The 13,072-nt window shown below is 38.4% G+C and overlaps 1 protein-coding gene across 2 annotated transcripts in view; it reads left to right on the top strand.

Moving 5' to 3' along the window:
• The first annotated feature begins 5,861 nt into the window (after nucleotides 1-5,861).
• Nucleotides 5,862-13,072, top strand: part of LOC127647428 (gastrula zinc finger protein XlCGF49.1-like) — a 278,306-nt gene continuing 271,095 nt past the window's right edge. Inside the window, exon 1 of one of the 2 annotated variants that reach the window (XM_052131658.1) lies at nucleotides 5,862-6,082. In XM_052131658.1, the coding sequence (XP_051987618.1) occupies nucleotides 6,001-6,082 (82 nt within the window). In that variant the 5' untranslated portion in view covers nucleotides 5,862-6,000. The remainder of the gene's footprint in view (nucleotides 6,083-13,072) is intronic. The other variant, XM_052131657.1, reaches the window with a different exon arrangement.

Below are 13,072 nucleotides of genomic sequence, written 5' to 3' on the forward strand. Positions count from 1 at the left end.
AAGGGCCGACTTATTTAAAATGTAATTGCATTTAATTTACCCTCTTCAGCCACAGAAACAATTACTTTGAAAATATACACATAATATAAAACAGCCAATAAAATGGATTTATATGATACCTGCAAAAATAATACTTTTTACAATATTAAAAGCTCAAGATTGCTGTGGAAATGGGTGAATGCCACCCAAAACCTTCTTTCTTTCATGGACTCGAGATGAATATATTATTTATAATAATATAAGCAATAAGCAATATAAGCAGTACACAAAATACATCTTTTATTAAAAGAACAAATATATCTTATTATTGTATACTTTTTTTTGCATACAGTATTTCAAGTGCTCACATTTTAATTAATCAATAGTAGCCTTTTGCTATCACTTTTTTTTATCATCTCTCTGGGTGCCGACATCACACCTGCGTCTCTGCAAAAAAAAAATTACATTGCACATTTCAAATCCGTTAAGATGTACAACGGACAAAGCATTGCTCAAAGGAAGAAATTTCCTTGGTTAGAGATCATGAACGGTTTGCTGGGACATGGTCTCGCTGTTAGTGGAGAGGCCATTCATGACCCCATGGCAGTTAATGTTGTCAACGGTAACTTATCTTGCTAGCTAGCTAATGTTTACATACAACATAACCTTGATATTCTAGATAATTAGATAACATGTGTATTTGGGTTGGCTTGTGAAATGGGTGGGGTTTGTGATGTTTGCACCAGAGCGGCATATTAAGGGCAGATATTATCACTTGTATGCAGTTAAAAAAACAAATGAATACAAAATGATTAATGTAAAAGATTATGTTGATGTTACACCACTAAACATAAGTTGTAAATCCAAGATACAAACTTGTTTAAATGTTAATTCTTTATGAGCTTTTTATGAATATTTAAAATGATACATTTCAGTGAATACAGAATATTTTGTAATATAAAATATTACTTTTAATAAAATAAAATAAATTACATGCAAGTTTGTTGTTTATTAATATTGCATAAATTTAGTTAAATTGGGGGATTGCACATCTCTAACACAAATTGTGTAATTATAACACATTAATGTGTTAAAAATCTTAACACAGTCTCAGTGTTAAGAGGTATAACACACTGCTCGAGTAAAAAATAACACAAAATGTGTTGTCCTTAAATAGACACATGGATGAGCTAAGAAATAACATAGGTTGCATTGTTTTTAACACATTTGTTTTAAGTGTGCGTGTGGGGATGGGGGCGTGGTTGTGTGTCTGTCTGCGGGAGAGCTCTAAGGCTCATCACCTGGGCTATCATTATCTCTAACACCTGTCTCTTGCTATATTGATGATGGAGGGAGACCTGAAAGGCCGACGGAGCAGAGAGAGAGAGAGACAACAGAGAGACTTGGCTGTGTGTGTCCGCTACTGTTAACGTGTACTCATTGACATTGTTTGTGTATATAGTTGGCCACTAAGAGCCCTTTTGTTTATGTATTTGGATGACGCTGAAGGAGTAATAAAAATACTCACATTGACTGTTCCGCTGCCTCCTGACTCCTCCATTTGCCCTGAAGATACAAACATTGTTACAGTGGTGCCGAAACCCAGAATTGGAGGACAACATCGTAATAGAAGCTTCACCACTGGGCGAAGTAACCAATTCCCTCAGCAGCATCCAACAGAATCAACATCAAGCCCTCATGGATTTACCTCTGGAGCAGGAAAAGCATATCCAACTCATGCTCCAGGCCCAATCGGAGGATTGGCAGATGTTCCGGAGCCTGATCGACAGAGAAGGGGCTATAGCTGTGACCCGGAGCCCACAACCCCTGTTACCCTTATCTAGATGGGGCCAAGCGATGATCCCAAGGCCAACCTCGACTTGTTCGAAAAAAGACTACTGATGTCTGGAAATGGCCACCTGACCAGTGGGCGGCCCATCTGTTACCTTTGCTCTCCGTGGAAGTGCAGCTAGCGGCCCAGCAACCTTTCATGCCACCAGCCTCCTCAACTACAGAGACTTGAAGAAGGCCATCATGCTGTAGGTTGGCTGTAGTCCTGAGCAGAGCCTCCAACGCTTCAGGACCCTGAAATCTGAGAAGCTGGCTGCCTGTGTGCTTTCACGCAACAGCTCAAGGATGCCTGTCGAAAATGGCTGCTGTCTGAGGAACCCACGTCGCTGTGGACATCATTGACCTGGTGACACTGGAGCTGCTAATCTCCCAACTCTCTCTGGGGATGGACGAGTGGGTCCAGTGCCACCGCCCGTTGTCACTTGAAGAGGCCATCCAGCTGGCAGAAGACTACATGACGGCGTTTCCCGGAGGCAACGATCCAGAGGCTCTTTCTTCACTCGCTTCTCTCTCTCTCCTATCTCACCAACTACATCTGCTCCTGTTCAAGATGATGCAAGAGAGAAAATTCCCATCCGCAGGGAGTTCCTTGAGGGGATTTCCCTCTAGAGCAGTCACGTGACGAGTCCCTCAAACACGTTTGACCAAGTGACAGTCATCGATGGTCAACAGCTCCAGCCTAACTTCGCACTCACATACCCATATTTTTCAATTATTAAAGATCGGTTGTATTGAGAGACACAGGACACTCAAACAAAAGAAAATTCAACCCAGTTATTAGTACAAAGAGCAGTCGGGAAACCCTCTTTCACGCTGCTCACTGTAATTCAATGGCTGGCCATTTAGGTCACGAAAAAACGCTTAACCGTATAATAGCCCATTTTTTTTGGCTGGGCATTCACGGGGACGTTTGTAAATGGTGTGTGGCATGCCGTGAATGTCAATTGGTAAATTCTTGCCACCTCAAAAGCCATTGTGCCCTCTAACACTAATTGAGGTACCACTTAAATCAAAAGATTTGGAATGGCCTCGTTGGGCCATTAGAGCGGACTGCACATGGGCATCGCTTTGTATTAGTTCTGGTGGACTATGCAACACGATATCTGGAAGCAGTGCCCCTGCGCAACATCTCAGCACGTAGTGTTGTGGAGGCACATTTCAGAATGATCTCCCGAGTGGGGATTCCAAAAGAAATCCTCAATGATCAAGCACTGCATTAGTCATAAATACTACGCAAACTGGACGAATTAAGTATTAAATCGATTCACACCAGTGTTTACCACCCACAAACAGATGGATTGGTGAAATTATTTAATAAAACCTTAAAAAATATGATTTGTAAGTTCGTACACAATGATGCTAGAAATTGGGATAAGTGGCTCAATACCTGTTATTTGCAGTGCGAGGAGTCCCACAAACCTCCACAGGGTTTTACCCATTCGAGCTGCTGTATGGGCAGTGACCACACTGTGTGCTCTATATTATGTGGGAGGAGGGACCTTCAAACAGTAAAAATTAAATACAGTACATTCTAGATCTTAGAGCAAAACTCAGTTTGGCGAGTTGGAGATCTCGATTATGAGGTTAGGTGAACAGATGGGGCGGGGCACATTAAATTTACCACCTCAACCTCCTATAATCGTGTAGCAAGGCGGTCCCTGTGGCCTTGGCAAGTCTAGTCTCCAAAAGGGTGGAGCTCGTGTTGGAGGTGACGTTCAAACCTAATTCATTCACCCCAGTCCCATGTGGAGACCACCTCTCACTTTTGCAGCTCACAGCTATGGCTGATTTGCAAGCAGGATTTGTGGACGTGTTCTCGCCTCTCCCCTATCGTATGAAACTCACAAAACACCTTATCGAGATCACCCTGGGGGTGGTGGTTCATAGCCGCCCCTATCGCCTTCCTGAACACTTGAAAAGGGTCAATGTTCGAGATGCACATAATAGAATCGCACAGCAGTGTCCAATTTTGACACATACCCAATGCTCCGGATTGATGAATTGGTCGATCGGTTGGGCGCGGCTCAATTTTATTAGATACTGGACTTAATAAAGGGTTATTAGCAGATCACTTTAACTCCAATCTCCCAAAAAAAGACTGCTTTTTCCACACCATTGGCTAACACCAATTTGTGACTTTTCTGTTCAGTTTATTCAGGGCCCCGGCCACGTTTCAGCGTCTCATGGACAAAATTCTCAGACCACATTTGGCATATGCCGCCACGTATTTAGATTATATTATCATTTATAGTAATGACTGGTGGCGGCACATGCAGCATCTGAAAGCTGTTCTGAGGTTGCTGCGATGAGCGAGACTCCCAGCCAACCCAAAGAAGTGTGCAATTGGGCAGATGGAAGTTTGGTATCTGGGGTTCCACTTGAGTCACGGACAGGTGCGGCCCCAAAGTACAGTACCATCGAGAAGGAGTGTCTTGAGATCAAGTGGGCGGTCCTCACCATCCGCTACTACCTGCTGGGATGGGCTTTCACCCTCTGTTCAGTTCACGCCGCACTCCAATGGCTCCACCGCACGAAAGATCACCCGTTGATGAATTCGAGATGATCCACATACTGGAGGCGCAGATGGTTGTGGCTGACTTTCTCTCCAGAAATTGGCAGGCCAGATGTTGCCCATGTTGGGCGGTGGGGTTATGTGGGGATGGGGACATGAACTCAAAGAACTCAAGCAAACAAACAATGGTGAGCCTTTCTCACCCTCTACTGCCATACCCTGTTTCTTGATTGGAACATACTCAGGGTGGTATGGCTGAAACAAGAGTTGCAGTGAACAGAGGGCTACTTAAAGACAGACCACTGTGTGTGGCTCACTCCTTATTTACAGACGCCTTGTGCTGCATCTTCAAAAAAACAATCAAAAACAAAAAAGGTAGGAATAACAGGCCCTATGAACCGTTGTCATTTATTAAGTGCCTCCTCTCTCCTCATTCAATATAAAATATGGATCACCCAACCAAATTCCAAAGATGACTGAATAAAAATCACACCTGTGGAAGGGGAAGTGTACTAGTTAAAACAATCCAGGAGAAGCAAAAGCTTACAGCACCTGAAAATTCCCAGACAGTCTCCCACAGAAGTACTAATCAGGCCCAACCCTGCTTAGCTTAGTACTGTAAGCTGTTTGTGAATGAAAGATATACATTCTCCTAGAAAATAAGTTTTAGCAAAGAAAAGAAGAACACCTTTCTCACTGAAACCCACTGAGAATGTATACATTGCTAAAACAAATGATCCTTCAATTGAATGGAAAAAAAATATGAGTCTGCAGATTAAAATTGGGGACAATGTTTTGTTATTTATAAGGTATAAACACTGTCATCTATTTAATGTTAACGTATTGTTGTGGCTATGATAGGAGTATTATAAAACACATTTAGATGGGCCAGTGGTGGCTCAGCAGTTAAGGCTCTGGGCTACTGACTGAAAAGTTGGGGGTTCAAGCCCCAGCACTGCCAAATAACACTGTTGGGCCCTTGAGCAAGGCTCTTGACCCTATCTGCTCCAGGGGTGCTGTTTCATGGCTGACCCTGTGCTCTGACCCCAGCTTAGTTGGGATATGTGAAAACAACTGCATTTCATTGGCTCTGCACAATGACAATAAAGTTTAATCTTAATCTTAGTTGAAGTTTATGGCTTGACTGTCAGTCTGAACAACCCTTATACTATAAACCATTCAAACAGTAATGTCATGTAACTTTGATTCATGTGTTTCATTTTATATTAATCATATTCATAAATGATTATAAACATTAAGCACTATAATATTTATGATATAATTTCAAGTTGAAAAGAATCAATTCTTTTGAGGTTCCTGGACTGGAGATTGTAAGTGAGTCTTAAAAATGTGTTTTTAACTACATTCCAAACTTAATTTTATATCGCTTTCTATCCAAGTGAAGTCCCATTATGTCTCTCTCTTGTCCAGATGCGTTCAGTAGGTGGCGATAATAAGCAATTGTAGTTTGCGAATCGCCATTAGACAAGAAGAAGAAGATTATCCTCGTTGAATGAAAATAAACGTGCTACTTTCATCTGTTTTATTTATTCAGTGATTTCACAAGTTTTATTTCCAGTGTTTATTTTCGGCGGGAGAATTGCGAGTTGTCTGTAACGCAGTAACACAAGTGAAATCTGTGTGACACTGTTGTAAAGATGTTTATTAAAGAGGAGAGTGAAGATATGGCTCATCCAGAAGCATGCAGAATTAAAACCGAACACACTGACGAACAAACAGGTTGGTGTTCATTCTTTACATTAAGACAGTTTTCACATTTCATGACTATAGTTATTAAACCTGAGACTCTGGCAAATAGGGCTGGGCGATATGGACCAAAAATCATATCTTGGTACCGTATTTTTAGGCTGAATGGCGATACAGTTGAAGTCAGAAGTATTCATAAACCTTAGCTAAATAAGTCCTGACATTTAAGCATAGAAAACATTCTTAAGTCAGTTAGGACCACTACTTTATTTTAAGAATGTGAAAATGAGAATGAATTATTTCAGCTTTTATTTCCTTCATCTCATTCAGAAGTTTACATACAGTTTGTTAAGTCAAGTCATTTTTATTTGTATAGCGCCTTTCACAACACACACCGTTTCAAAGCAGCTTTACAGAAGATAAAACTGTAATATCTATAATATCTTTGTCATCATTGTTTAGTTTGTTAAAAATACGATTGTTAATCGTGTTTAAAAATAAGTAATTAAATAATATTTGTATTAATAACCCCAGTGAGCAAGCCGAAGGCGACTGTGGCAAGGAACACAAAACTCCATAAGATGTAGATTAATGGAGAAAAATAACCTTGGGAGAAACCAGACTCACTGTGGGGGCCAGTTCCCCTCTGACTAAACATCATGAATATAATGTAAATATTACTTATGTATAGTTAAAGTCATGGTTTAAAATTATTAAACTAAGTAAGTGTTAAGGGTCAGTGTTTAAACAAAGATTTGGTATGAACTGGAAGATTAATGACCAATGTCTTTGAAGTCCATCCTGGATTAACTGCAGAAGTTCACATAGATGCAATTGTCCTTGTTAATTGTCTGATGAAGGCTTTTGTTGGCAATTAATTGATAGTCTATGTATTCCATTTAAAGAATGTAGTCCATCATTAAACCGAGGTGATGCAGGCAGAGATCAGTGAGGTGCATCCCAGTTCAACCTGGCCGATACATTCGGTGAGGTCTATCCTAAAACCAAGGTTCAGGCAATGGCGTATGAAGTATCCAATGTCTTATGGTTGGAGTTGGCATCAGTTCATCCTCTGTTGAGCCCTGGCATGTGTCGTAATTTAGCAATATTTCTTAGGTGGAAGAATGCTGTTCTACAAACATTGGCAAATTTGATTTTCAAAGGACAGCTAATTGTTTAAAATCACCATAATAGACTGAAGTGATGTTTGGCTGGCACCGGCTGTCTTTAGTTGTCATCATACAGCAACACGTAGCTGTGGAGTCCAACACATAGCAGGAATGGAGATGGATCCAGCCGGTTCTGGTGACCTCAGGATAAGAGTCCCGAGGTTGGGACAGGGAAACAAATCAAATAATATTAGCATAGATGCCATTCAGTTTATTGTAGAGTTATAAATCATGATCAATGTTTCTGGTTCCGGCAGACTAAACTAAAGCAGCCAAATTGTGTGTTGAAGGATAAATTAGGTGTATGCCTGGCTAAATAGATGAGTCTTTAGTCTAGACTTAAACTGAGGGAGTGTGTCTGCATCTCGAACAGTGTTTGGGAGACTATTCCTTGGTTTGGAGCCAAATTTGAAAAGGATCTACCTCCTTTAGTGGATTCTGATATTCTAGGAACTATTAACAGGCCAGAAGTTGTGGTCGTAATGAACGTGTTGGAATATAGCGTGGTAGAAGGTCTCTTAAGTACTGCGGAGCTAGACCATTCAAAGCTTTGTACGTATTTAACAGAATTTTACAATCAATATGAAATTTAACAGGTAGCCAATGTAACGATGATAAAATGGGGCTGATATGATCATATTTCTTGGTTCTCGTCAGCACTCTGGCTGCTGCATTTTGAACCAATTGAAGTTTATTTATTGTTCTTGCTGGACATCCTCCCAGTAATGCATTACAATAATCTAGTCTTGAGGTCATGAACGCATGAATTCGCTTTTCGGCATCAGCAACAGAGAGCATGCCAGGCTCTACGCTAACTTTTCTCCCAAGGAGTACATGCGCTCCTAAATGAAAACATTTAGGAGCACACAAAGAAATTTAGGAGCACTGTGAAAAATTTAATACAGAGTTTATTAACAAACAATTTATTACTAGGGATGCACCGAAATTTCGGCCACCGAAAATGGCATTTTTAGTTTTGGCCAAAAGAGAAAAAAGGCCGAAAATATGAGCCGATATATATGCCTCCCTGCCCCTCAGTTCTCAGGTTTCACTCTCGATCTATCTAATCATAATCATGGCGCTGCCAAGCAAAGGCCGATGTCAGCTGTGTGGAAATATTATATAATACTAATAAGCAGTACCGTCACAACCTATACGCATACTACGTTGTCTGCATAGAGCAGCAACTCCCTAGGGCGGCACCATCATTAACTAGGAGGGCACCAGATCCAAGTCCACCGGGTGCCCTTCCTCGCACGTTATACGTTATTTAAGGATCCGAAAGCAGTTGCGGAACACAGTCGATCGCTTCGCTCATATCACGCGAACACGACAATCCTCTTGACTACTGGTACATGAACAAAGATCGCTTTCCATTGCTAGCGCAGATTGCACACAGGTATTTATCTGCCCCAAGCACCAGCACAGAGAGAGAGAGACTATTCAGTGCAGAATCTCATGTTCTTGAGTTGCCAGAAAGCTGAGCAACTTTTGTTCTTGAAGAGAAACCGGACACTTAAATAGAAAGCATTCCAATTTGCTGTGTATAGCAATTACATTAAAATTTGTTTATCCCTGCAAAACTTTATTCTTCACTTGAGGTTACATCTGTTGTTTACAGTTTGAGGTTGGTTTTAATTCTATTTCTGCTGTTTTGCACAATAATTTTATATTAAAGTGGAAATATGTTTACATAAACAGAATAGAGGCACTCTGCCGTTCTGTGTTTTGCCTGTTATTTTCATTAAAATGACTGTGTAGCATATTTAAACTTTTTTATTTGCAAGATACTATACTAGAGCTGCTAAGTTCATTACTTGACTGCTGTTTTGCATATCATTAGAGTTTTTTGAATGTTACATTTATTGGATAATTGGTAAAAAAAACTCAAATCTGTTAAATTTGATTGTTAAAGAACTGAATAAAGAATAATATATTTAATATTGTTATAATATATTTTCTGTCCAATTTTGATGCGTTACTTTCAATAAAAGTGTGATAATTTTATTGGTTTGTAGTTTTTCAATTCAGATTTATTAAATTTATGAAATTAATTAAAAGGTATAATATTAATACAATTATATATAAAAAAAAAATATTTTAAAATGTGTATAAAAAAAAAAAAAAAAAAGAAAAAGTATTTTTCGGTTTTCGGCCAAGTGCATCCTGAATTTTCGGTTTCAGCCCAGAATTTTCATTTCGGTGCATCACTATTTATTACATACATATTTATACTGCGTGTATGAGTGTGTGTGCGTGTACTAAGGGATACACATCTGTGGAAAAGCACAAACCACCCAAATCACACGTTGACCCATGCCTACTAGAATCAAAGTATATCAGATGTCCAGCTGCTTTTGTATGTTGACTGTCTGGCATACTTAGAGGTCAGATATGAGCGTGAAGCAATCGTCTGTGTTCTGCAACTGCTTTCAGGTCCTTGAATAACGTATAGTGAGCGAGTAAGGGCAGCCGGTGGACTTTCTGGTGCCATCCTAGGGTAAGATGGTGCCCCCCTAGGGTGTTGGTGCCCTACGTAAACTGCGTAGTATGCGTATATGTAGCGGTGGTACTGATAATAGAACATGCCACCATATCAAAGAAAAATAAATGACACTTTGCAAAACGGCAGCATCCCACAAATTGAAATAAATGTAAAAAAAGGATGCTATTTCACATGTGCATTTAAAGTATAACTTTTTAACGTATATAAACAAAATGCATATAAATGTAACAATTCAAAACTAATACAATCTGAACAACATAATAAATTGGCTCTGCCCTCCCTCATGCATCTTTGGTTCATTGGTTTTCACTGCTTGTGTGATTGACAGGAACAACAGGTGAGGCTGTAAATCTGAGCAGACAGTAACAAAGATCGCTTTCCATTGCTAGCGCAGATTGCACGCAGGTATTTATCTGCTGAGTGTAAAAGCAGAATAAAAGCACTGTAAGTGAAATGCAGCTGCGATCAGATAATAAGAGCAAGTCATTTGTAACTCTGATAAGTGCAGTCTCTGTACTGTGTTGAGGTCTAAATCTTACTGAAATTGTTCATATATACTATTTCTCTGTAGAAATGAACATATTTGGGAGGATGCTACATTTTCTAGTATTTTTTACATAAATGGAAGATTTGAAATTTGTATATAATTAGCCAGTTCTCCAGGATCAAGTTGTGGCTTCTTAATAAGTGGTTTGATAACTGCCATTTTAAAGTTTCTTGGTACGTGTCATAAGGATAGCGAGGAGTTAATTAATAATATTAAGAAGAGGTTCTGAGTTTACAGGGAATACATCTTTTAAGGTCTTTGTTGGTATTGGATCTAACAAATATGTTGTGGCTTTTGATGTTTTGATAAGTTTTGATTTTCTCTTCATGACCTAAAGATTGAAGTTGCACATGAGCAAAATTATGAGACACTGTTTTCTGAGGTGCTATGACAGATGATTTCTTGATTTCAATTTTATTTCTGATTAAATCAGTAAAGAAATGAATGAAGTCATTACTGTTGTGCTGTGACGTGATATCTGGTTCTGTTGAGGTTTTATCGCTAACCAATTTAGCCACAGTAATGAATAAACACTTGGGATTGTTGTGGTTATTTTCTGTGAGTTTACTAAAATATGCTGACCTGGCAGCTTTTAGTTCCTGTCTGTAGCTACAGAAACTATCCTTCCATGCACTTCGAAATACCACAAATTTTGTATTCTTCCACTTGTGCTCTATTTTCCGAATGTGATCATTGTACCATGGTGCAGGGCGTTTTTCTTAAATTTTCTTTAATCAAAGGGAGGCTACACTATCAAGAGTGCTAGGGATGACTGTATTTATATTTTCTGTTATTCCATCAAGTTCTTCTAGGCTTTGGGATTTATTGAGTGTATGATATAGATCTGGAAGATTATTAGTGAAGTTATCTTTAGTGGTCGAAAGAATAGTTCTACCTGAACGATAGAGTGGAATAGATTGAGTAACATTAGCTGATTGCAGCATGCAAGAGACGAGGTAATGATCTGAGATGTCATCGCTCTGCTGCAGAACATCAACTCCATATGACAGAATTAAATCTAGCGTATGATTATGGCGATGAGTTGGTCTTGTTACATTTAGTCTGACTTCAGAGAGTTGAGAATTCCTAATTCACCAAGGAAATCAGAATAAGACCCAGGTGATCTATATACTTTAGCAAGGGTAAAAGATGACAAGCCAGGTACTTTAAAGGTTCACAGTGTAACAGTTTACAGTAACATACAGCGTCATAACTTTTTTGTGATTGATCAATTACATCTGTCTAATATCAATGAAAAATAAAGTGCTCGTAGTATTCCTAAAGAACACAAATAAATGTAAACAATTAAATAAAAACAGATGTTTTCAGATCCTTTTAACTTGGGTTTCACAGGATTTTCACATTTGTTTTTGTATTATGTCAGTCTTTATTTTTTAATGTCAAGTTTTTTCTGGAGGAAGAGAAGCTGGTCAACACGCTCACTTTCTGGGAGTGGCAAAGGTTTTTCTTCTCTAAACCTCTTAATCACTGCTGCAGCAGCATCATGTGCAGATTTTGGTGACACGTAGTCTTTAGAAGTGGCAAATAATGTTCCAAGCAAGTCAGCCAATGCACATGATCTCCTTGGTCTCTTCATGGGTAGCAGGGAGGTGGAGGCAGGGCCATCCTCATAGTTAGGTAGGTGATCATCCAGTCTCCTGGCCAGTCTCCTCTACCGGACAGTATGCCTCCTTGCTGCTGAAAAACATCTAAGCATCAAATCAAATATTTTTTTGCTACAGTAAATTGGCATTAACTATCACAACAAATTCATCCTATTGCATATTTAAATTTTTTAAATAATTATCCAAGTACAACTATTAAAACTAAATTAACATCAATGAAAATTTGTATTTATTTATTTTTATTTGTATTAACTGATACACTAAAAACTTAGCCTAATTTATTAATGTATTTATTTATTTACATTCTATTGCTTCTTTATGGCAGCCACATCAGAAACGTTTGTACATTTGAAAGTTAAATACTTCCATCTGGTGCACTTTGAGAGCAAAATTAAGAGGCTAATGTTGTGCTCTTGTAAACAGTTTTGTGCTCTTAAAGCTGCAGTAGGCAACTTTTAAATAAATTGAATTGTGAGAAACGGCGAGAAAAAAAATCGTCATTCGCTAGTAAATGTTTGTTTTTACTCGCCAGACATTTGACGACATGTAAGCACAATGTAACTAAAAAATATATTAAGCAAACTGAGAAAGGGGGCCTCTTCATATCTATTCACACAATGTAGTATATTGCAATTTCTTTTTTAGATTTTGCTTTATAATTTTTATCATATTTTAGCTTTTTAAAATGATACAAGCTGTTGTCACTGTTTGAAATTTCTTATACATTTTTAACAAAACAATTCACAAGGTAGAACCTAATAATGAAAATTAGGGGTCACGGTTGTGAAATTTGCCTGACAATTAATTGTCAAACAAATACTTGTGATTATGACAATTAATTGTCAAACAAATAATTGTGATTATGACGATTAATTGTCAAACAAATAATTGCGATTATGATGATTAATTGTCTGTTTTAGGTGTTTCACGAATATGACAATTAATTACAATACAAACTCACTATGTGTGCTTCATGCACACAACAAAGTCATTTATAAAAATGTAGATAGGGTTATAAAATAAAACAAGGGTATGATTTCCTTTTCAGGCTTCAAAAACATGAATGGCAATCAAATATAAAATATCAAATTTAAAATAATATTTTAATTATCAAAATATGTATAAATAACTAAAATATCTCTCTTATTTGTCCGATTTACTTTTGATCCATTGGAC

This window comes from Xyrauchen texanus, chromosome 8, assembly GCF_025860055.1.
Source record: "Xyrauchen texanus isolate HMW12.3.18 chromosome 8, RBS_HiC_50CHRs, whole genome shotgun sequence".
NCBI lineage: Eukaryota > Metazoa > Chordata > Actinopteri > Cypriniformes > Catostomidae > Xyrauchen > Xyrauchen texanus.